Source organism: Anopheles merus, chromosome 2L (genome assembly GCF_017562075.2).
Source record: "Anopheles merus strain MAF chromosome 2L, AmerM5.1, whole genome shotgun sequence".
Taxonomy (NCBI): Eukaryota; Metazoa; Arthropoda; class Insecta; order Diptera; family Culicidae; genus Anopheles; species Anopheles merus.
The window spans coordinates 29093462-29118680 of record NC_054083.1 but is presented as its reverse complement, the minus strand read 5'-3'; the positions used below and the strand labels follow the sequence as shown (position 1 = coordinate 29118680).

The 25219-nt window shown below is 43.5% G+C and overlaps 5 protein-coding genes across 13 annotated transcripts in view; 2 read left to right on the top strand and 3 right to left on the bottom strand.

Moving 5' to 3' along the window:
- LOC121591706 (homeotic protein female sterile) overlaps window positions 1-25219 on the bottom strand; it is a 141720-nt gene that overhangs the window by 49297 nt on the left and 67204 nt on the right. The gene's annotated exons all lie outside the window — the stretch shown is intronic.
- On the top strand, window positions 15523-16290 carry LOC121591710 (venom peptide SjAPI-2-like). 2 transcript variants are annotated; one of them, XM_041912549.1, is made up of 3 exons: window positions 15524-15696; window positions 15771-16028; window positions 16092-16290. In XM_041912549.1, exons 1-3 carry the CDS (start codon window positions 15600-15602, stop codon window positions 16094-16096), a joined length of 360 nt encoding a protein of 119 aa, XP_041768483.1. In that variant the 5' UTR covers window positions 15524-15599; the 3' UTR covers window positions 16097-16290. The 2 variants fall into 2 exon arrangements, with proteins under 2 accessions (XP_041768482.1, XP_041768483.1); XM_041912548.1 differs by lacking the exon at window positions 16092-16290 and having other exon boundaries at window positions 15523-15696; window positions 15771-16039.
- On the bottom strand, window positions 16527-17081 carry LOC121591712 (chymotrypsin-elastase inhibitor ixodidin-like). Its single transcript, XM_041912551.1, has 2 exons — window positions 16898-17081; window positions 16527-16817 (listed from the first exon to the last, which is right to left on the bottom strand). The coding sequence occupies exons 1-2, from the start codon at window positions 16974-16976 to the stop codon at window positions 16612-16614; spliced, it is 285 nt and encodes a 94-aa protein (XP_041768485.1). The 5' UTR covers window positions 16977-17081; the 3' UTR covers window positions 16527-16611.
- On the bottom strand, window positions 17248-17893 carry LOC121591711 (venom peptide SjAPI-2-like). The gene is made up of 2 exons (XM_041912550.1): window positions 17689-17893; window positions 17248-17616 (listed from the first exon to the last, which is right to left on the bottom strand). The coding sequence occupies exons 1-2, from the start codon at window positions 17795-17797 to the stop codon at window positions 17411-17413; spliced, it is 315 nt and encodes a 104-aa protein (XP_041768484.1). The 5' UTR covers window positions 17798-17893; the 3' UTR covers window positions 17248-17410.
- LOC121591713 (inducible metalloproteinase inhibitor protein-like) lies at window positions 18280-18817 on the top strand. Its single transcript, XM_041912552.1, has 2 exons — window positions 18280-18481; window positions 18560-18817. Exons 1-2 carry the CDS (start codon window positions 18409-18411, stop codon window positions 18763-18765), a joined length of 279 nt encoding a protein of 92 aa, XP_041768486.1. The 5' UTR covers window positions 18280-18408; the 3' UTR covers window positions 18766-18817.

Sequence of the window (25219 nt, the reverse complement as noted above, 5' to 3'; positions counted from 1 at the left end):
GTACAATACCCGTGCGACACCGCCCCGTTTAACCAAGATTAATTTTCGTACAACATAATAAACATTGCACGCGTATTCAGACGCGAATACAATCAACGCGTATTCACACGCTCGCATTCGTCTCTATAGCCTTGGCGCTTTTGGTGCCATTAGTTACGCAGGATACATAGATGCGTATGTGTATGTGTTACTCAAGCCAGGTTCGAGGGCTCGATGATTGATTGATTTCCTGATCGAGTAGCGCAATTCCCTTCGTCCTTGGCACGACGTTCGCACACCAAACCATACGGGCACACTAATGTCGCGACGTGACAGTACATATTAAATGTAAACCTTCTCGCGAAGGCTTTCCTTTTTTTTGACAGACCTGAACACACAGTTGCTGATTGGAGATCAGCTTCCGTGCGATTCCAGGGTCAAGGTGAGCCTGTCTCTTCCTTTGCTAAATGGCTGGAAATATGTAGTCTCATTCAGCGCTCGTTGACGGTGACGGTGCGTTCGTTAGGCGTACAATGAGCTGTGATCAATCAGATTCGGTGCGGACCTGTTACAACAAGCAGGTATTCCGAGCGGCAGCCTGCCTTTGGGTGTGTAGTTTTACTCAATCATCATTGTCTGACTGTGCGCAACCAGCACGCTACCCGAGCATTTGCAACGCAATGTTAACTGTGCGTCGATAAAGAGAGAACAAATTCAATTTAACATGTTGCTCGTGTGTATGAATCATTCTACCTAGTGAAAGGAATTGCTGCAAGCATATGGGGTTTTGTTTTCTTTTGACATCATTTTTGTTAAATCGCCTCGTTTGGCGTTGAGCAATGAATAGATCAATAAAAATAACGATTTTAATTCCGTATACAATAGCACAACATTTAACGATTTTCCAATGGTTTCTTTCCAATAATGGTGTATACTCATCAATCGCACACCGCTAGCACCATATCAATTTGTTCAAACATCATTAGCACCTTACCGAACCCGAACCAATTGCTTGTGTTATCGATCGTACCGACGAATGGGATGATCCCCATGTGTTGAGAGCTTATTTCATGCTAGACATTCTCCGCCCTTTACAGCAGCGCACAAGGGGCAGCATTCCAATTTTAACTCCTTCTTTCCAAGCAACAAAAGCCCCGGTCCGAGCCATTACGATTACGATCAAATTTCACCGAACACACGCCCCTCAAATGCAACAACAGTGCCCGAGTGCTCCTACACACTGTTCTAAACGGGATTCCGATATGGAAGTGCCCACCATCAAGAGTGAGCCGTAGAAGTGAAAATCAATACACAAGCAGGGCTGACGTATAACGGTAGTAGACGCAATTTCGCCTTATGCCAGCAGCGGAAACGGCGGCAGCACCAATAATGAAAACCTGCAGCACCAAACCAAGGCAAAACGTAAAATAAAACCAACACACTTCATGCCACCAGCAAACAAATTTTCATCTCTTTCCCGTAAGCTGGTTGCTAAAAAAACGAAAGTTATACGTTTCGTTTAACTTTCACCAGCCACCATCGGCGAACCGGTTGCGAGACATAGGGGACATATGTCCACGGATGTGGTGGGTTGGGAGAGGCTGCTGCCGGTGGGTCAGAGTTTTTATTTGAGATTTTTTTAAGCTCACCAACACAACCCTTCCCCTAGCTTTTTGCAATCACTCGTGCTGTGCCTTCCTGCTATCGGCCGTAGGGCGAATAAAGAGGTTTGCCAACTTCCAACTGTACTTCTCGCAGGGGTATGGCGCAGCGATATCGGTTTGGAGAGATGTAAATTTTATGCAAATAGGTGCAAAAAAGTCGTTGAGCCCCACCTACTGCGTTAGTGGCGGCGGCGGCGGCGGCGGCGATTGCGAGACTTGGTCCAGGCAGGCAGGGTGGGCCACCGTGGCCCGGAGTTAAGTAAAAGTTCACAATCTTTTGCCACTGCTGAAACGTCCGAAACTGTGGCAGCAAAGTTGCTGCTGCGTTAGGTTAGGCAATGGAGTAGCCCGGGCCGTTTGGCGCCATTCAGTGTGGTGGCTCGATTACACTGCGTATAAATAACATTTCCTATTCAAAACATTTTGTTATGGCTGGATTTGGGTCAAATTTAACTTATTTTGTGGACGAATGTTTCAATGATTAAATTTGTTGGTAGAATAAAAAAGGGAAAGTATATGCCTTACTAGGAAGAAAAGAAGACTGCTCATTGTGAAACGATGTGAAACTACGCTAAGATAACTTTGAAGCATCAGCTTGTGATAAGACATTGGGCACTGCTCTGAACTCGGCAAGGAAGCAACTGGAAACTTAAAACGTGGAAAGGTTTTAAGTTCAGTATTTATCGAAGGCTAACATTACGCAATTTCATATTCCATCTCCCATTACAGCCACATATTCAGCGGGGACGGTTCGTGCTAGACATGCGTACGGGGCGAGCTTTGAATTGAATCACGTCGGAAATAATAAATTGTCTTAATTGATTGAATTATGATGCCCCACGCACACACACACATCCTTCGGGAATATACATTCATCACACATACACAAATACATACGCAAACACGAATCACACCTAAAAGAATTCGAGACTAAAAGAACATACTATCCAAAAGCATCCGAGTGAGTGTTTGTGAGACGTAGGACACGCATTCCAACCGTTCAGCCCACGGTGTAGTGGGCGATCCTGGATCGTAGCACGTTTGATTAGGTTATTCTTCATGCGCAAAGTTCCCGGTTCGTACGAGCTGCTGTTCGGAATAATAAATAAACACATCAGCACGCTGGTATCCTTGCCCGATTGCATTGCAAACTTTTCGATGAATATTTATTGGCAGGCGTCTGTCCGGTTCTGCTCGAGGCGAATCGTGGGACGGCAAGACAGAGATGTTAGTTATGATTATTAAAAAAAATGTCAAAAGGTGGGTGAGAAGTTTGAAAAACTCATCTCTCACCTCTCATGGTAAAGGAAAACCTCAACTTTATTGATTTCTTATAATCACTCCAATGTAGGTGTAAGAACCTTAATAAATTAATTGATTTCCGTAGTCCAAAACTGCAACGATATTTGATCATGCTGATTCTGAAGCTTGATTTTGTGAAAATCATCAAGTTTGTTCGTTTGTTTGGTACCGAGAGTAGGAAAAATGAACTTTCCACTTGGATGATCTAAACTCGTACATTGTATGGTACCATTAAACGTATTGAAGAGATCCTCAGTGTATTCCGACTCGGTCAACAATAGCATCGTAGACGATGCAGGAAAAGATATTGTTCCGCCTTGCTTTAACGAGTTTGCCACGAGCTGTGCAATGGGAGGCGCGGTAGAACGTCAGGAAGGCTCAGAGGGGATACGCTATTGATTGAAGTGCAGCACCGTGAGAGCATTGCTTTCCATCAGGGTCAACTTTATCCTTACATTTCAACCTTCATTCCTTCCACCGTGTACTTCCGCTGCATGTGAGAAGGTAATCGAACGGTAATCGAACAAACCCGGATTCCGGAAAGTAACATTTCATCGTTTCTTTTATTGCAGCTCGGCGGTGCTTGTGAAGGTCAACGATAGAACGGAAGCGGTGTCGTGCTGGGAAAATGTGAAAGTGTGCACTGTTGGCGTGGAAATGAAGAGTTTTGGTTCAATTTTAACTCAAATAGCATCATGAATAAGTAAAAGTTTTGCAGTTCATGCATTCAGTAGAACTTCAAGATGCTTTGCTCATGTAAAGTTGAAAAATATGTTTAAGGCTTAATTAAATTTGGCATAATTTTACTTCAATTTTGTTGAAAAGTTCTATCAAACTGTAAAATAAATGTGTCTGCTCACCAGCTGGTAGATGTACCAGTTTGCACATGAAAATCATGAATCCGTTGAACATGAGACTTGAAGCACTCTTGGTTCGCCTAAACCACAGTCAATGTTTCTAAACAAAACGAGCACACCAAACCAAAGCGATGTACCGGACGGAACCGGCACCTTCTTCGGTATCGGATTGAAATTGATTTGTGTTCGATGGTGCCTGCAGCAACGGTAGCAAATTTCAACACCAGCGACCAACAGCTCTGCTCGTAATGTCTTTCTCCCACACAAACAACCGGATACAAAGCACCGAGTTAGTGTGTGTTTGTGTGTGCTCGTGTCGTTTCAATTTGATGGACTGCCGCCTTGCAAGTTTGGCCGGAAATAGTCGCCCGTGTTTAGCCGTACACAATCAACCGTAAACTTGAATCCTGTGCTCTCGCTGTCAGTGACAGGCGTGTGTCCAGTCTTTAGCCCATCCTCTTCAATACGCAGCTGGTGCACGCCAGTGGTGCATGGTGTGTGCGGCTTCCCCCCCCACCCTCCTGGAAATGCGCTTATTAAATTGATAATTAACACGATCCCCATTACGCCTTCAGCGCAGATCAAGCGTAGTCTTTTATTCCGCTTTTCCAGCTCAATGAGCTCATTAGCCAGCAGCAGCAGCACCACCCGTGTGTCTGGGCAGCATCAAGTCGAATTCACTGGATGGGCCGTTGTGATTAATGGAGCCTAATATTCCACGGCAATTGATGCGTGATGGATGCTTTCAGTTGATTACATCCACAAACCCTTCACAATTTACTTTCGTGCCCCCGCGTTAGACCCACCGGTTGATGCGCGAGGTTTCGTAATGTTATACATTACTTTGCAACCAGGCACACGGTTGTTGGTAGGCTGGTTGAAACGCAGCACAAAGCTACGCATAAGGTACCTTCTTTGCCTGCTGCGATCCAAGCAAGAACGAAAGGACACAACTGCGGTCTAGAACCCTCAAATACGAAAGGAAGTGCCGACCGAGTGCTCGTTACGATGCTGGTGTGCGTCGCGCGGTGGTTCGAACGAGGCAATAATTCGATAATCAATTTACAAAAACCGCACGACGCGGTTGGCTGTGGGTTTGTGTGGGTTCGACACGGTCGATATCACTATATATATTATTGGGAGGGGGCGAAATAGGCAATCAAAACCAGACGGGCACCATAAGGCAAATGGAGGACCAAGGAACTCATTCCATTGTCTCTGGGCGGGAAGGGTTCGTAAGGCGTGGGGGGAACGAAGCAGGCTAAGAAGCAAGCGATCGGTAGATAAGGTCTTGAAGTTGCGACTTACTGGAGCCTTGGAGTAGAAGGTCAAGGCGCTGTTGAACTTCAAGCACACGTGGGGTATTTTATTTTTCAGTAGGTCTTAAAAGAGCTGTAGTAGAGTTTTTTTAATGGCATCCATACAGAGTGCCTACTTTTGTGGTGCCACTTGTGGGTGCATATTCGAACAAAGAAAACGAAAGGTCAACTTTTTTCTGCGTATTCTAGAACTAAAAGAAATATTTTAAAAGAGATTTTTGTGTTTCCTAAATAAATGCTTTAAAAATGTCCTCTTATTTGTCGGCTATCAAAACACAAAGATCCTATATTCTGAATGTACTGAAATTCATATACTACACCAACCCAAACTGCGTTTCATTTCTTTCCTAGAAACAACAAATAAAAAATCGCCATAATAATGGCCAACAGATGACACGGTTGCGCTGCTGTATTGAACGTTCCCGTCGACCTCGGCGCAAGTTTTATGCGTGCAAGTTTAGTGTGGCTTTAAAATATCCCAACCATATACACCGAGCAGCATTGCTGCGGGGCCCTCGAGCCTGAATGGTCGCAAAAAATAAAAAATAAAAATGGAAAAAGACAATAAAACGCGCATGCAACACCACTGTCCGGGACCAATGGGCGGAATGTTGTTCCTTATGGTTTCTCTCTTTCCCGAGGAGATGGTTGTCGCATATTTATAGCAAAACAACCATCACAAAAACGAAGCTGAAATAAACATCATTCTCGTTTGATATAAATTCGTACAAACGCGGCTGCTCCTTTATATCATCACATCAGCCCTGCACACACATTCAAGCTGCGCTATTCATTTACCTTCCTACTGCCGTGATCGAACACAAGGAAATGAAAAAAAGTAGAGCAAAAAATTAGATTGAAAAATAGAATGATCATAAAGCAACATTACAGATTGCATGTAACCGGTCGTTCATCCAGCACGCTTCCATTTTTGCCCTTTATGCATCCATGCCGCTCTTAGCGATGATGTAAGAGGGCGGGACCATGTTCCCTTTTCAGACAAGTCTAAACTCCAGCACTGTCTCTCGTCGTTCACCGATGGAGGAAAGCTAGGTTTTGTAGGGTCAGGGAGAGTTGCCTTCCAAAGTGAAGCGAATTTATGCATACGAAACCTACCAGATGCGCACAAACCGCCATGCGGGGGCTGTGATTTATAGAGCTTTCGCGATCAGTTTTGTGCATAAATGTGTGGGGCTTCGTTTAATCGGGAAAAAAACATGCACAACTGAAAGGCAAAATTCAATTCTAATGCGCAAAACGGCTGTGGATGATGCACGTAATTTGACATCGAGAGTTTCGTTTTCGGTGCGATGAAAAATGGTATTGAAATAGAGGTTTCTTCCCTCTCTCTCTCTCACTCTCTCTCTATGCTTTATCAGTGTACAGCGTGTCGTGCACTAACGTAATGCTAGTCGCTGCAGAGTGCTTCAATTCGCAGTAAGTTAATACACTACCAGAGGGAAGTCATTCGCAATCATTTATCAAGATGACAAAAGACACATAAAAGCGTGCACACAATAACACAATGGCAAACGGCGGTTTGCGGAATGAGCATTGGTCGGGACGTGGTTTTATAAACACAACTACATTCCCCGCTAATATGGCTACATTCTAAGCTCATTCATCTTTCAGCCTTATAAATAGAAAAATGGCTATTTTTCTTCCCAGCAAAACCGGAAAATAAGAGAACGTTTCGGATGAGATTTATGCTGCTTTTATTTCTCTCTCTTTCTAGATAGATTTAAGCCTTATGTATGTATCAAAATGAGCTATTACGTCGGCTCGTAGTGTGGTGCGTGACAAAAGAAACATTCGTTGCGAATGTGCGAGTAGTTTAAAACAAATTATAAAATTAGAAGAATATTTTCAACATGTATTTGCACTCTTTTAAGATCATTTAATGCACTGTAATTAGTATTCCCTTCATTTCACAGTCATTTTTGTACTTATTGTAGATGAGGAAAAATAGACTCGCGCTTAGACATCCCATAGCTTCAGACAGCTTTGTTCCGCTCAGCAATGAAAGTTGGCGAATAGCGTTGCAAAACCAAAAATGTTCTCCCTTTATCCTGTGTGAAGTTTGTTGCTTTCATTTTTTTGGATCCTTTTCTTGTTTTGTCCACAACATCAAAGTGACGGATTCGATATTTACTTTTCTGGCAAATAGCGTTTCTTCTTTGGCATAAAACAAAAGTACCAGGAGAATGGTTTTGATCCCATAAAGAGGATACCCTGCTTCAAGGAAGGCTAAAAGAATACGGAGTTTTGCTTGTTATTTTATTTCTTTAACTGAGTTTAATACAAAATGCACATTATTTTTTAAATGATTTTTTTATAATATAATTTTACAGACTTTTTCGAATTTTTATTTTCCCATTTTTCCTTATTACATAAGTTCAGAGTCACGAGATACACGCAATCCCGAATGCAGCTAAACAATACCCTTGACCTTGAAACCATGGCCTCAGATGAAGATTACATCTAAGCTACGTTTTTGTAAAATGTAACGCTCACTTCACCTTTTCTTTATTTTCCAAAAATAAAAGGAATCATCTGCAGGGTAAACAAACCTCAGGCCTTGCTGCCATTTTACAATTGAACCCAAGCTGTTAAGAGAGTACCCTCCAAAACAGAAAAGACCATGTTTTTGCCTGTTGGTTTTACAACCCTACTCTGCCCATCGCACTCTTATGCTGGCAGTATAAGAAAAAAGATTATATCTTGCATTAACTTTTAGCCGCCATCCTTCCCAAAAAGCACATCAGCAAGACAACAACAACAAAAATGGTGTAAAAAATTCAACCTCTTATGCTACACCAAGGACCAGGTTAATCAATCCCGGAGCGGATGGGCGATAAAAAGGATTACGATGCTTTCGGGTGCCCGAAGCTACCACCAATCCTCTATCCCACCCGGCGAACAAGTGACGATGTGTAGGGGGTGATAATATGAAACGGCGACGATGTTTTTGATGCTGATGATTATGATCAATCGTGAGGGAAAAAGTGAGATGAACGGGGAGGTAGCAATGGCCACGAAATGACATATCATAAATGGCAAACTAACAAAGAAGGAAAAAAGGGCCTTGGTTGAAAGGATGATGAAATGAGCATGAATGGTCGGAAGGGGCGATGAAGGAAGAATTTCTCGGGCAGGCGGCTTACCCTTCATCGAGAGACGCTTGTAGCCGGGCGGCAGAAAGGCGGCCGGTGGCGTGATCGGTGGCACAATGTCCCAACCGGGCGAGATGACCTCTCCCACGCCACCGAGTATGCCGCTGGCCGCCGACGGACCGGTCGGCGTGGATGCGGTCGACGAGATGCCAGCATTGTTGGTGCCCGGAGTTCCGGCCCCACTGCCCGGCGTGGAGCCACCGCTTCCTCCGCCATGATTGCAGCCGGTGCTGTTGTTGCCTCCACCACCGTTATTGTTGTTATGGTTGTTATGTAACTCCAGATTTTGCTTCTCGATGCGCCGCCGCCGCCGAATGCTCGGGGCAAACGTTTTCATCGTGGCCAGAAAGCCAACGCCACTCATGCTGGCGATGCTGTAGGTTTGTGCACACCGAAAGCAAAACGTTTATAGGTATCGAGCTTGGACTTCTGCCTCTTCCTTTGCAATCACGTGTTGTAGTGGAAAAATCGTTCGGTTCAAGCCGCCGAAAACACACATAAACACACACAGACCCCGCACACGATGTCTGTCGTGGACAACGGAATGTAACGGACCGGGGCTGAATTCTTCTCGTGCCCGAAAAGGGATCGAGCACGATTTTGTGAATGTTAAATCTAAGAGAATGTCTTTTTTCGAGCGAATAGTTGTCCGATTTTAAAAACGATTCACACTAATCTTCTTTTATCAACACACTTACGGGCGATTATGTATGTAACATTCTTTTGTTTAATATATTTGCTTATTCACAACAGCAGCTGTGTCTTATACAGCTATCATAAATATACTTTTCTTCTGTAAACTCTTCCACACTTTTATGACGCACCCGATATACAGATAAAATGTTTGTCTTTTCTACGCTGCACTAGACGCTACGGCTAGTTTCCACTAATCAAAGGTACACCATATCCCTGCACAAATATTTCTGCACCGCACACCAAAAAAACACCAGAGCGCGCAAACCGGATCTGCGCGTACAAACGTGCAAAAACTCCGAGTCTCCTCAGCAATGGTTACAAACTCCGTAACGGCCTTGTACCCTGTGGCCTTCACCACCAAGGTGTGTGAGCGCGTGCGGTTAGCGAGTCAAGTTTCTGCAACTCCGGGGATAACCGGGCTCACTCGCTGGCCAAGCTGAGAGCTACAGCTGGGTAGTAATCATTGTGCTGTAGCATGCCTTTCAGCCTCCCAATGCGACCAGCACAGTGTGGAAACCGTATTTTTTTTATATTCCGGCATACGAACTTACTATTCACAAGGTTTTGTTTGCAACCTTCACAAGCTACTTTTAACAATTGCCCATAAAAATATAGTTCATCTGCTGTTGTCCCGTTCTACTATTAGTGATGTGTTGTTGGTATGAGGATGATAAGTTTGACGTTTCACTTTGCACTACACTCGTTTCAGTAAGGAGGATCGATTGGTTAAAGCTTTCCAGTTTTTTTTTGTATCTTCACACTGCCGCCCAGAATTTTAGTCACGGGAATTTCAGTCCAGACATGGTAAAGGATGGTAGGTAGAGCCTGACGTGGGAAACATTGCACGCGAAGCGAAAGACGGTACAACATTTCTGATCACGTGCCATTACATATTGCGATTGGATGTTTGGAGAATTAATTACTCCATCCTGATTTCAGCATCCCGTGTTACGCGTACGTGTTCGACGTGGAATGTTTTAATAACACAGAGTTATGAATGAAAGTGATGCACGTGACATGAGCATGCCTTATTAGTATTTATTTATCGCAATCGATCGTTTCTTGCAGCAGCATACACGGTACATGTTTTTTTTTAAAACACTCATCTTTTAAACAGGTCTAATAATAAGAAGCCTCAACGGGTTTTCCACGCACAGCAACACACTCAACTTAATTGCACAACACACTTCTATAATGAAACCATGCGAACAACTTTTCCGTAAATTAATACGAATTCGCTTCCTTTCATCGCGTTTGCTTCGAATCCTGCGTTAAACGGGCCTGACAGACAGGTCATCCCTTTCCTTCCACCACTGCACTCTTTGCCCGGGCCCGGGTGAAAACTTTACCGAACGATCGGGGAAGGAAACCCACTTTGGGGCGGCTGGTGTACGGGGGGAGTCGATGAACGCAAACAGACGACAGTATGGTTGTAATTTTGCGTACATCAGGCTATCTCGGGTGTAGCTATATTTTATAAATGCGTATGCGTGCGTGTGTTCGTATGAGCTTGTGTGATTGTGTATGTGTGTGCGCGCACACAATACGCACGGAACCGAAAAACCGATGACCGAACAGAACGGGATCCGGAAAGTGACTGACTGACTCGGAATCTCTTTGCCACTTTGGTCCCGCACAGACAAAAACCAGCAAGCACCGTAATGTCCTTTACCCCACTCACTCACTCTCGATGTGCATGTGTATAAAATGGTCTCTCTCTCTCTCTCTCTCTCTCTCTCTCTCTCTCTCTCTCGCTCTCTCTCGCTCTCGCTCTCTTTTGCTGATTTCTTCCGTTCAATCATCGACGCAACGAGTATCCAACCGTTGCTCCTTCTTCACTGAGCATACGACGTTTTACCCGCCGTACGGGCCAGGCATTCCGTTTCAAACGTAAAATCGGCATTCCGCAAACGTTCGTTGGCATTGGCTACGTATGCAGCGCCGCAATCTTGATGATTTTCGTCATCAATTCGTGCACACCCTACCCACACACCTTGATCTTGAGGTTATTCCCACTTTCAGAAAAAAAACAGAGCGAAATAGAGAGAGAGAGAGAGAGAGAGAGAGAGAGAGAGAGAGAGAGAGAGAGAGAGAGAGTGAGAGAGGAAGAGTTACGCTGAGATTGCACGAGTTGGCTCGAGAAAATAGAGCTACAATACATAATGGAGAGAATCAAAATAAGGTGAGTGAGAATTCTTTTTCCTAGGTATTGAGCGTCATATATTCGCATGCTGTAGATCTCAGAAGAGTAAAAGAAACAAAGGACTGGCCGATGGTAGAACAAAAAATAAATAAAATAACCACGAAGGGTGTTGTTTGGCTGGAACGTCATCGTCGCAGCAACAGCTCGTAGCCCGGCATAAAGCCGGTTGGCTACGAAAAGGAAATGACGGCACACAGCGTTACCCACACAACTGTCAATATATGCATAATAACTTTCACTCGCTACACAAACATCTGCACTTTCGAGTGATTCATGCTTTTAATCAAAGAGAGCGAGAGTTTTGAACGGTTTAGCGAGGCTAAATAAGTGAGTTAAACTGTTGTAATACTAGGTGGTGGTGGTCACAATTGAGCTACAACATTGGGTGGAAACAAAATCCTAATTTGTATACCCAAGACATTGAAATCGTTTTGCCATGGATAAAAGGAAACAGTATCAACAGCATGCTATTGGGGAGCGATTTTGTTAGTAAGCACCAATAATTAGCAAGCTATAATGATCTGAAGTATGAACAAAACATGTATAGTTTTACAAATAATTTCACTAAGCAATTAATTTAGCAATTACGGATGGAGACGCCCAGTGCTTTAAACAGATTATTCTAAATTATAAATTATATTTATTGCAAACAATCAGGCTACTCAAAATCGTATTTAAAAAATAATGAACCACGTGATGACCTGTTACAGCAACTCACATTGATATTTAAAACCTCTCTCTTTCTTTCTTTCCACTTCCATGTTGCCACCCGTGATGGAGGCGCCTGGTCGAGTGTAAATTCATTCAGGGGTTTTCCACGGCCAAACGTTTATAACCTTGTGGGCGTTACGTAACCGTTGCTTATGTGGTAATGTGATACCAAAGCACAGTCTATCTACATTCATAACACTTGTGAAGTTCACTTTGTTGGTAGATTTATTTTATTCCATCTCGCATCCCACTTCTATGAACCGGGCGATATGCCGATGTCAGTTCTCTGGGAGATGTTTCACATCGTAACGTCGTAAGTTATTCATTTCATGTGTACCTTCTTATGCCTTGTTTCCAGCTGAGCCTTTGCCAGGGGTTTTGCACGTCTGCTCATCCGGGAAAGCATGACAGAAATATGCTGAAACACCCACCCATTTACTCTGCGCGTGTATTTGTCTGTTTATGGCAGATGAATCATACAACCTCCCTCTCCTTGACCACCTGACGGTAAAACAGGCAGCAGCACAATGCAGCCGAATTTTCCATTTACAAGGCTATGTGAAATGCGGCCTTACGAGCGTTCTTGAGATCGGCAGGTGGCGGCGTATTCCGCGAGGCTGGATGACATTAAAGGAATGGGTGTGTGTGTACGTGAGATTAGTAGGCTGTACCGGGAGTGTTTGTTTACCCTTCAAAAGTTACACAACCACCATCAACGAGATAACAGCTTTGAAATTAAACAAGAGTGAGAGAAAAGAAAGAAAGAGAGAGAGAGAGAGAGAGAGAGAGAGAGAGAGAGAGAGAGAGAGAGAGAGAGAGAGAGAGAGAGAGAGAGAGAGAGAGGGGGAGGCCTGCGTTGAGCTACTCCAGCCGATTCACGTGACCCTAGCATACTTGGTCACGGAATGTGAGCTTAATAGTGAGATTGTTTCCCTATCCTACAAAATGTACAACTGTTGATGGGAAATAATAACAATACAACTTCCATTTTTTTAATCAAATTTGAACTGAAGCAAAACAGTACAGTTTATATCCTGCTTCTATCGATTAAAAAAACTCAGCCAATGAAAATATTATAAAAACCAACACAGCTTTAACAAAAAAAAGGAAAACAATGCAAGTTGAACGTAGTATTCAAATGACACAGCTTTGATCAGACATACGACTTTCAACTACCATGACCATGACTTTTAAGAAGTTTTTTTTTGAGGAACATAATAGTAAGAAATTGTGAGATTGATAATTTTTAAATGATATCAGGAACAAGACAAATAGGTTACTTTAAATTGATTAACATACATGCGTCAATAAGTTTATCTCCAAAGTCATACTTATCGTCTTTATTGAGGAATTATTTAAATGAACAAAAAAATGTACAATAACCTATTTGACGTTAGAACCAAGAAAGGAAATTGTTCGTTCCGTTAGAGCCTTTTGTTCAAAACGTGCTTCAAACGTATGTCACTGACAGCTAGATCAGAATAAGGACATTCAACCTCGCACAAGTTCAATGAAAGTTGCCCCAGCCACTCACTGTGGTCCCAACCCAAACGGCGCCTGCTCGGTGAGTGGCAAAATAAACAGAGAGGAAAAGAGCGAGATAGAGAGGGGAAAATGATTCAAATTGAAAATCTGAGAGCGATTTACAAACAACATCAACAGCAAAAGAGAGCAAAAGAACGAGAGAAAAAATAAATTAGGCTACTTGGAGTAGCCTCCCCTTATTTGCTCTCTCTCTGTTTCCGTCAGGAGAACTGAGCTACACATTTGTGCACTCTCTGTGTGATTGTCAACAGAGTCCGTGTCAGCCGCCGGGTCGACTCAAAACCACCCTGTAGTATTTTGACAGTTAGATGGTGTTACTTGAGTTCTGAAAATAATCACACTAAAAATAGAAATTCCCTAGTAACACTGATGCGGTGAGTGCCAAGGTAGTGCGCGCGCTCACTTAGCAACCTGCAAGGTTCAATGTCGTGAAGCGGGATAACGCTCTCGCTCGCACTTCTGATTAATCTGCTGAACGTATTTCGCCAAAAATCACCCACCGTTGGTACTGGGGAGCTTGATACAGACTGATACTTGCTAAAAATATCGGTCTGGATCTTGGTTACGAACAAATATAGTTTACATGTTTTTGTTTTGCTTCCACCGTTTTGCACGCACAGAGCAACCTTGCGATGACTCAATTCCCCACCACCTGTCGGTAGCTTTGATTACATAGTGCCCTACGCATCTCTACAGCGAAACGCAAACCGTCCTGTCTATACCTTCGTCATTTGTTGCCATCCCGCATTATACCGCCCTACCAACGGTTACGATTCGATTCCATTCACACGAATCAGTGCGACCGTGCAAGATGAACGTGCATCTATTTCTGTTTACAAACATTCCGTCGCTGGGTGCCTGAAGATACGAAAACGCTGAGGGGGGGGGGGGGGATGCATGTCAAGTTCAGCATATTTTTGGCAGTTAGTTTCCTCCTGTTCGGAAAGCATCAATTCAACGTTTGCAGTGCGTTTACCTCCCTCTCTTGCTTCTGCGCTAGCATTGGAATTTTCGTTTTCACCTGCTTTCCTCCTCTCACTGTCGTCGTCTGTCTGTCAGTGTGCCAAAAAGTGAAAAGTAGAAAACGGCTTGCAGTTCACCCCCCCCCCCCCCCCCCGTTTGTGCACACTTTTCATTGGAATGGAAAATATCCCATCAATCAATCGAAATGTCGAGAAACGTTACTGTTTACGAAAGCTGGTAGGACACGAAACCTGGCACTGGAATGCCTGTTCTCGTCACCCGCAGCTGGTAGAGGAGTGATGTAATGTTTGATAAAACATTCACCAACCGCTTGTTCCCTCCATCACCGTTGGTGGAACCGGCGGAAGCGAAGTGTTCAATTCTTAGTTTTATTGCTACTGTTTCCACAACTATTTCAAAACATACTATAGAACTCACCCGTAGCACAATTGTTGAAACGAAGCGAAAGAGAGGGAGAGTGAGAGAGCGCAAAAGTGAGCCACAGATAGAGCCAGCCATGAACAACAAAGCAAGTCATACCCATCAACGGTCGTGCAAAACTAGATCCATACAAAAACACACCGCAATCAGCCGCGGTGCTCTCGAGCGCACGGAGACAGAGCGGCATTCCTTCATCTTTTGCATGGGTGGGTGTGTTTTGTATCGATTTTTATTTTCTTACGTTAACGGAAAATCGATGGGTATTGTTTTCTCCACATACCTGCAATGAAAAGTAAAATCGAAGGAAACTATTAATGTTTGAGTGGATGGAGATAATGAATAGGTATCGATAGTTATACAGATTTATATATATCAGAGTGTTTGTGCCACAAATTTTCTCGCAATGTTAATGTCTTTTTCTTAGCCTATATTATATTCCTATTCTTAAGGTTTTACGAGTTTGAAGGAGCAAGTGATGAATTAGGGCGGAGATAACTAACAAAACCGTATCAAAACCACGGCAATTCAATCTACGAGCAATATTAAACTTTTTGTACCCAAAATTGCATTTCAAACCCGATTATTCCAGATTGTTTGTACAACTGTGGTTCCATTTCCAAACACAGCCCAGCCACGATTTTGTAGAAAGTCTCAAAGCTACGAGGAGAGTCGATCCACTAAATCGGATATGTCTGTTCCTCCGTTCACTCTGTTCGATTCTGCCTACGGGTGAAGAAGTTTACAGTATGGCGCGTTTACGGGTACTTGCACTGGTGTTGCTAGTCATCTGCATCGTCGTCATAGCATCGGCTGAAAAACCTGACGAAGAAGCCGAACATGGCGGTAAGAGACTTGCATACAGTTTTCATTCCAGCTTTTTTTTTAAGACATTCATCATGCCCATTTTTCTTCCCTAGAAACTGTACCGGCAACGCCAGAGCCCAGCACTACGGAGGCAACGGAGGAGGAAACACCGCCCCCAAAAATAGAGTGTACCGATCCGCGCGAAGTGTACAACGAATGTGGCAGTTCCTGCGATGACCGTACGTGCGAGAATATGCGTCGTGGTGATCATTTGCAGTGTACCAAGCACTGTGTCGAGGGATGCTTCTGCCGGAATGGTTACGTGCGGGACAAACATGACCGATGCATTCCGAGCTACCGCTGTGGTAAAGGTGCGTTATAAAGTAGCTAAGAGTATTGCATTGTCCACCCAGATTAATGAGGTATATGTTTAGTCTAATTTTGCAGTTCAATCGAGCGGTGTGTCACATATTTACATGATCTTGGATAACGCATTCGATCACACAACACGGCGAATGATAATCAACAATGGAAGGCCAAACGCAAAGTGAATGCAGTAAACAATAAAGTAATGGAAGATGAAAACCAAAACATCGAAATTAAAGTAGCTATTGTAATATGGTAAACAAATACTATTGAGAAAATAAACAGCAAGATCCTGAAAACAAAGGCTTTTACTGAAAATCGAATTGAAGATCAGTGATGATGATTGTAGAGGAATTGAAGAATAACACTATTCTTTTTAAGCATTCAAATAGGTAACCTCTTGAAGTCTAGACATTGCTTCAAATATTTAAGAGAATTGCTAAAAATACAGAAAGTAGGAGACGATTCACGCCCGCATCCAACGTTGCAATAAAATCATCAGTTTGTGTTGTAATTTCTCTATGCCTTTATTGATGCAAAATGGGCCACTGAAATGATAATACGACAACTTTCCGCTGCACCGCTCGGCTAACCCATGGACTGACACATGTACGACGGAACGCATCTATTGGACTTGTTACGGACATAGCCGCCCCGGCAGAAACAACCGGGATTGCAGGAACGTCTACAGGCACTGTCATTTTTACGCTGGTTTGTACAGGTACGATCGCCACAAGCTGGACCACAATCGTCGTACACTTCGTTTGGATCGTAGCACACGATTGATTCCGAACCTTTCAAATGAGACAGAAACACAATTATAATTACAACGCAATCACACACAAACACACCATCTTGAGAACTGCCTTCCTACCCGTTCCTTGTGCCACGATCGCCGTCAGCATCGTGCCAATAATCAAGATAATTGCAAGGTAACTAGTTGCCAGCCTCATCGTGTCCAGTGTATCATCCGTCCCAAAACTGATATAAAACGAGTAGGCGCAAAACCTGACTGGTCTAGCGCATCTCGCCTAAGCGTGTGCCACGGGGAGGTAAGTACGTACGCCAAATAAACTTCAAACAGCAGCCAGCTGCGCAAACACTTGTTACGTTATGTTGTTGTGCTGTTGTACCCTGCTCAATAAACGCACCGATTACTCTTAATATGTCAAGGGAGTGTACCTAGAAATCCGCTGCTTTGTCAGCAATGTGATAAAATAAAATTACACGTTTTTGGAAACCTCGCCAAACCTATTAAGTCAATGTGACTTTAATTGGTGTGTGAGAGTGTAACATTACATGCTACAGTACGAAATAGTCATCTTTTATTGCCTAATAGACCTCCATTCACGTTTTCTACTTTCTCTATTTTATTCATCACCAAACGTTAACCAAAGGTAGCACAAGTGTACGAGGGCACGCAACTACCGCTACGACTGCGAACGTATCCTCTGTTGCAGAAGCAACCCTCCTTGCATTGCCGACCGCACTGGATATTATTCTTGCGCACGTTCTGGCAGGTCAAATCACCACAACCGCTCCCACATGGATCATAGCTTTCGTTCAATCGATCGCAAATCATATCCGGATACTCTGTAATAGAGCAATGCGAGGGTAAAGATATTTGACAGCTACTAGCTGGCGGCACAATGATAAGCATCTTACCGTCTGGGATGGGCGTAGGATCAACAGCTAGAGTGAGACATCCTATCGCCATAATCGACACTAGTAGCACTACGAAAGTGGACCACCGCGGGATAGAGAAACGAGACATTTTATCGGGTTTCCGGACGATACTACTCTGTGCGAAAATGAAGCATTGTTCATTGTGATAATCGATCTGTACAGGCACGTTTTTTCACGCGCTAAGTCTTCATAAGACACTTGCGCAAATAACGACCATTTCACAGAAATGAGGAACTGCAACATTGTCATGGGAAGTTGTATCTCCAAACAATGAGCTTTCTATACCATTGTTTAGTTGTCATTAAATTTAGACAGGCATAATATCATCTACAGACGATTAGGTCCGTTTGCTGGGCGTATCTATAATATAAAGCACGATAAATTCAAGACATTCTGACAATCCATCTTTGGCTTTCTTCCAATCACTCATGTATTTCACAGCGCGACGAAATATGCGTGCCGCGCACTGTTCCGTCTGGTTTGGGAGACAACGTCCCACCGTCCCCGTGTACATGTTGTTTGTCCAGTTGTACCGTAACCGATGCAAAAACAGACATTCAATCATCTGAACCTAAAGTACGATGGCAGTTAGTAACGAGCTGAGCTAGCACGAGTTGCAACCTTTTCATTCGTTTCTGTAGGTTCCCCCGATTTTCCAGCACTCTGTAAAACCGTGCCAATTATTCGTTAAATCCAACCATGAAGGTGGTTGTTGTGCTGTGCTTTTGCCTACTGGCATTCGGACTGCTCATGACAGTGGGTGCTGCTGACGGTAAGAATACGGGTCGACGGTTCGCAGGACCGTACGTTACATTAAATAACGATTTGCTTTTTGCTCCTACCCTTTTAGTGTGCCGCTTCGGTGAACGTTGGCGATGCGGAAGTGCGAATTGTGAAAAAAAGTGCGATACCTTGACCAGCACCACCGAATGCACCGAACCCTGCACCGATGGGTGCTACTGTGAACCGGGATTTGTGCGAGTGTCCGTCGGTACCTGTTCGCCACAGTTTATTTGCCGCTACAAGAACGGTTCGCCTAGACGACTATACGCGTAAGCGGGTGTAAGGTCGTTCGGCGTGTAATTCAATAAATGCATCCCGCAACATAGCGTAATGTGTACATACTTTACTTTAAACAAAAAACAACACTTTTGAAGTCTATGTTTGAGAGAATGATTTTCACAAAATATGCGAGAGAACGGATTACGCTTCCAAGTGAAACTATTTACACAAACACGATGCACAGTTAGCAGCTTGATTCTGCATAATTTATGCATAAATGCAACCATCGTTTCTCAAGTGGTAACTTAATAGCATGTTGAAAAATAAGACATTATCACAGGAAATGAGAAGAAAAGAGTGTAAGAGTTTTCCGCGCTCAGCATCATCTTCTCCTTGTGCTCGTTTGCTCAGGCTGTTGCAGAAAATTCAATATCACTGAAACGAAATGACGCGATATAGCTAGATGAATATAAAGTAATTCATTAGTATGCGTTTTTCAACAGCTGTCTGACAAACTCGCAACACCGGTTCCGTACTGCTGCTTTGCCTAACGTACCAAATGAGCACCATTCCCAGTCATATCAATGCGAGCGCTTGGGCGCTTTGTGCACATTTGTATCCCTCATTTGGGTGATATTAATTTCATTCCCGTGCTGTATAATTGTGCAATTTTAATCGGTGGATCTTTGTCGGCGAAATCTTTGTGCGCCAGAAGGATTGTGTCTAGTGTCTGTTGTGTTGACACAAGATAGATGTAGTTCAATTTTCTGGAGCACATTATGGGAGTGAGAGTGGTAGGGTGAATAATTTGCATAGCCCAGCTTTTTTGTGGACTACAACATGAAATTCAACGATTTTACAACTGCTACAGAAACATTTACTACAAAGAAGGTGCGCATATTATCACAAATATTTTTTACTGCCTTCTGAGGAATAAGCTGATTTTTTTTTTGCTTAATTTTTTTTATCAATTTCATTTAAAAGTGTGTGTAAGATGTCTTTCATTGACAGGACACGTTGAATACTCAACTAGCGGGTATAAACAAGTGGAGCATGTTACCGTTCAGGACAATTACAGTAACAGTTTCACGTACAGTTTTGATAAAGAGAAGGTTATAAAAAGCTAAGTTAGTTGAAATATAAAATGCGAAATGTTTTAGATGGCGGAATCATCATACTATGAATCATACAAAAAAGCTCAACCTTGGCCGTTCTAACGTGACTAAAACTTTGAAAAAAAAAAGCTGAACGGCAGCAGCGCATTAATTATTGTGTTTGATTTATTTACCTGCACATGCCGAGTTCAACGAGCTGTACACACCGTTTTGCATTCAGTTTGCTCAAATGTGTGAAAAGCTCAGCCAGGCGTGATGAAGCCCGAACGCAAATCAACCAAATCAATCTTCGATTGGTGCTGAGGTACAAAGCACGCTTTTCCCGAACATCAACAACAACAACAAAAACTCTGCTCTTCAACGATATACACGCAGTCACCGTACGTGTGGACAAACAAACAATTTATCGTGTGAACTTTGGGATACAATGACGATAGAGCTGCTGCCCCGAGCCACTAGCACACCCCCTAGCTAGTACCGTCTATCGGTACCGGAAAGCCACATCATTTCCTGTTGTGCAGCGCGCTTGGCTGCGGCTGGAGAAATTGAAACTATTAAGCCGTATAGCGACCGGTGGCATACCGGTGGAGAAGGTACGGTGGTACATACACACACACAGTGGGTTAAAAAAGATTGATGATTGCAGGAGCCGAGCAAGACGTCATCGAACCAGGCGAGCGCGGTTGCCATTGCCAATCAAATTCCATCGAAAGCGACTAAGGCAACACGCCAATGACGCAGCCAAAAATGTCGTTTTATTCCAGTCAGTGTTATTAGGAGAAAAAAAATGCGGCAGTTGCATCGGGTATAGATCGACTGTCGGCGCATTGGCAGAGGTGTTTTCTAGTGCTGATGTCGTTTGGGGGTTTGCATTGATTAATTGTAGTTAGTTTGATTTTCTCGTCAGTTTTGGGAAGTATGATTTATTGCTGCCAATTGGGTTTGCTTTTAGCACAATCGACCGCGGAGAATTTCATTGGTGGAAAATAATTTACAAAATATACATAAATGTGACACTATTACTAAGGTATTTTAGGGATTTAAGTACTTAAACAACCATACACCAAAATAAATTGATTAAGTTTCACAAGACAAACACACTGAATAACGTAAATCCGATCAAAGCGTGTGTATGTGTGTATGGGTTGTTATCGGTAATCGAAAACAAATTGTTTCGAATGTCGTTGGTACGCACCAATCAACCATATGTACCTATTTTCGCTTATCGTATGGAGCGAAAAGATAATAATAAAAAAGCATTGAAAAGTCGCACCATTCAGCTCACCTTTGAAACAAGCACAACCCATGATGTAGCCCATCATTGGAGTAGATGGTGGTGGGTCTACGAAAGACACGATCGAATCGACAACGGCCGCACGAGGAGGACGGCGATCGCACTACTAGCACCGTTGATGAAGCAATGGCACAATGGTTTAAGCGCTTTCCTTGCTGTTTGAGTGTCCCTCCTGCCGCCAGCAGCTTCCGTCGGGACAGGCGATAGCGATAACGTTGCACCACCGATAAGTGGGACGGTTTTCGCCTACTAGACACTAGAGGTCGCTCGTAACGTGTCCGTAGAACGCTGGGCGAACAACAGCGTAGCGTAGGTCGCACCTTCGGCTGCTGACAGGACTGCGGCGTACGTTTGTTCACGCGCTGAATCGAACAACGGTACGGATGCGTATTAGTTTCGGTTCGCCCTGCTACCAACGGCGAGCAAATGCTGCCCCACGGATGAGTTGGCGTGGCGCAAGAACAATGCACCCAGGAACAATGGTACTCGCCGGTGCCGTCGTCGTCGTCGTGGTCGTTGTCTTCCCGAAAGAATTGACTATTGTGTCGATGCCGGCGTCGTTGTCGCGATGTTGCCAACACCACTTTTCTGCACTGTTTTCGCTGCTTAGGCCGTTCGATGTCAGCGGCTGCGGTGTCGTTGTTACTGTTGATGCTGCTGCGCCAGCTTCCACCGGCCCAGGCGCAGAGTGCAGCTTTGAAGCGTTCCTTACACCCTCCTACAATGCGGCTCCAACAACCACCGAAACGTTCGCTATTCACCGTCCCGCTGACGCTGCCACGGTTGCACGTACTTGCCCACGAGTTACGTCGGAGCAGAACACGTCGCACGGTAGTGACTTTCATCTCCTTGCGGGCGCCTGCAAGCGCCTCCGCAGTTGATTAACGTGCTTCACTCTGCGTCCCACCGCCCCCCCTGCCGCAACTAGTTGATTGGATAGGACTCGTTTTCGAAAGGATTGCAGTAAGACCACGACACTTAAAATGGGATAATTTTCGTTCAGTTCACTACGGTAATATTTGAAGATAGCACACTTTCACACCCGACACTCACTATTTATAATTACAGAAAACGATTTATATTAAATTTTCTGTAATATTGAAACTAAACTTACATCGAAATTATTTATCGTCAGACACTGATTTAATCACTGATCGTAAGAAACAAATTTAAAAGAAAAGTAAGAAAAATTTAAACAAAAATACTACATTAAATGCACTCACAACTGAACATAACCACACTCGTTTGCTCATGCTCCTCTTCACTACTCAAGATAGTGGAAGCTATTTATGCTCCAGGCATTTCACACATCAACAATTTTGCTCACCGAACGCAGCACGCACAATGGAAAACGGCAACGGTAAAAGAAGTAATAAAGAAATGAGAAACGACAACATGTTCTGCTGCGTTTCGTTGTCCTTTGTACGATTGTTTTATTTTGCGCTTGTTTCCTAAGGACGGCGGTGCGCTAAGGATGTGCAAATACAATGTTTCAATGCAGGCTTGTTGATGATGGGGGTAAGGCTTTTGTTACTAGTCCTGCTAGGGCGATATTGAAGCCTTACTTCCTTCTCCAACGCCAGCGTGCGGCAACTGTTTACTTTCTTCACTTCTCAAGCTGTTTTACACACGCACACACGCGCACACATATACATTCGCCGTGTATTGGAGCATAATAGGAGTACGCACATGCGACTGCACAAGATTGTAAAATTGCAATAACCATTAGCAAACACACAAACACAGTAAATCGTACGTTTCACCCAGTGCTGTATCGATGAGCGTGCAGGTAGTGGAGAAAGAGCAAGAGAGAGAGAGAGGGAGAGCGGCGTACGGGATGATGATGTGAAGAAAAGTTACTGCTCGTTTGTAAAAGAAACATTTCCTTTCAACACGCACATGTTAGAGCGAGTCTAAATTTAAATCGATTCTCATTAACATTTCAGTAAAAAAAAGTGCTAATAATAACACATATATCCTATTTTTTTTTATTTGGAATAACTATCGTCCAACGCTACTAACGCCTTTTTTCTTTAATTGTCTTTCACATTATAATTTTACTATACCGTTTGAGCTGAGCATATCATGAACTTAAACTCACACACACATACAGAGGAAATATGCAACCCTTTCTTCAAATTGCTAGCCTTTCACGAAATCAATAAGTCAAATTATTTACATGAAAGCCTGTAGGAATCAACCGGTGACCTACACTGTGGCATAGAATGGCGTGACAATGGTTCATAAAAACCAGTTGGAAAAAACAACAGCAGGGACACTTTATTATTTGAAACACTTCTAATGTTCCAAAGAGCGTGTGGTGTTCACTTGTGTTGTGCAGGTGTAGCTGTTGAAAAGCAACAGCAAGAATTATTTTCGCCAGCAATCGAAAAATGCCTGTCCAAGGCCCAATAATGCACACAAATGTTATTTGTTGTTGTAGATAAATATAAACCTTTTTTCATTGTTTACCTAACTAAGTAAGTCACTGTCAAAGGAAAACATAGAATTTTAGGTTAAATTTCAATTGAAAACCACACTGTTTCATTATGACCGGGTTACACCACTGCTGTTTGTTGTTTTTGGTCTAACAAAATGAAGGTACATTTTGTATTCACCTTTATTCAAACACTAACACACACACACATGCGTCGTTTGTGGACGAAGTAAAACAAAAAAAAAAAACGATATCCAATTACATCCCCATATGTACTTGGTAGGCAAGAAAAGCCATCACTTTACTAAAGATTGCGTTGAAAATGCACAAGTGGTGATGCACGCGCGCTATACCTGTGCGGACTCCTGTGCAACGAAGAAGACGCATTGGCACCCCTCTGGCGGCTTGACTGTAATGCTATCTCCGGTGTGCCGAGCATACCGGCGCATTTCGCAACCAATTTGTGTATAGGCACACCAACACCGCGGCACATCGCCACAGTGACACAAACACTGCTGTGGGATGTGTTGATATCACCCTCCTTGCCGCTTGCACAGGAAGGCGCGCGCGTTTTCCACGCTCCGCTACACTGGTGTGTGTGCCAGGTTGCGAATGGTTTGGTACTGCGCATGTGCATCAACTGCCGAACACTGGCACTGCTTCCAGATGCTCTCGTGTGTCCGCCGAGACACTGATCCCGTGCACGCGCAGTTCCACAAAAAAGGACTAAAAACCGGCTAACAAATACTTTTTTGCACTAACACCACTGAACGCGTTTCGTTGTGTGGCCGCCCTAATAATTGCTTTTGGTAAACATGCGCGCACACATACACGCAAAGCCGGACTGGTGTTGGTGGTGCCACAGCTAGGGAAAAGAAGTCGGATTTTGTTGTTGCTGACTTCTTTCGATGAGCTGGCAGGTACATCATTTTCAGCAATGTGACAAAGTCATCCAACGGAGAAGCAAGGCAAGGCACATGCTTACCCCGACCCTGGCGACGCTAAATGACGCGTACATCACCACGCAGCAGCGCGGCATTGGGCGAGGCGAAACGAACCGAGAAAAAAAGGCAACATGATGACAGGCAGTAGAAGTGCAATGGTTTGCTCTCTCGTTACCGTCATCGAAAGCATAAAGCCCTCATAAACCGATGGCTGCCGGGGGATGCTTTCCACCGGGTGTTTGTACTACGACGAAACGGTTTACATTTCATGCGATTAGCAGTAATGAGGGGCTCTTCAAATTTGATGATGTTTTTGCTGATAACAAACAAGAACACACCCACATAAAAGTGTGTCAAAGAAATGTGAGGGAAACCTTCCTATGAATTTTTCTTTGACTATTCGAGAATATTTTACATTTCTATTTTTTACACGGATAATAATAAAAATAAAATAAAATAATTTTATATTAGTTATCCTTTCTATTTACTATCAATTTGTTAGTTTTATTCTTGTAACTTAAGGAGATAAAGAGCACAAGTGTACCATTTTGACAGCAAAAAGTGACACATTTGTTTCTATCTTACGGCTTACGACGTATCGGAACAGACATGAAATAAAAAGGCGTTAAATAATAATTACAGCTTAAAAACTAAAATGCTAAATTAATATCATTTGAATGATCCCAACGGATCCTATCTTAATTGCATACTTCTATTT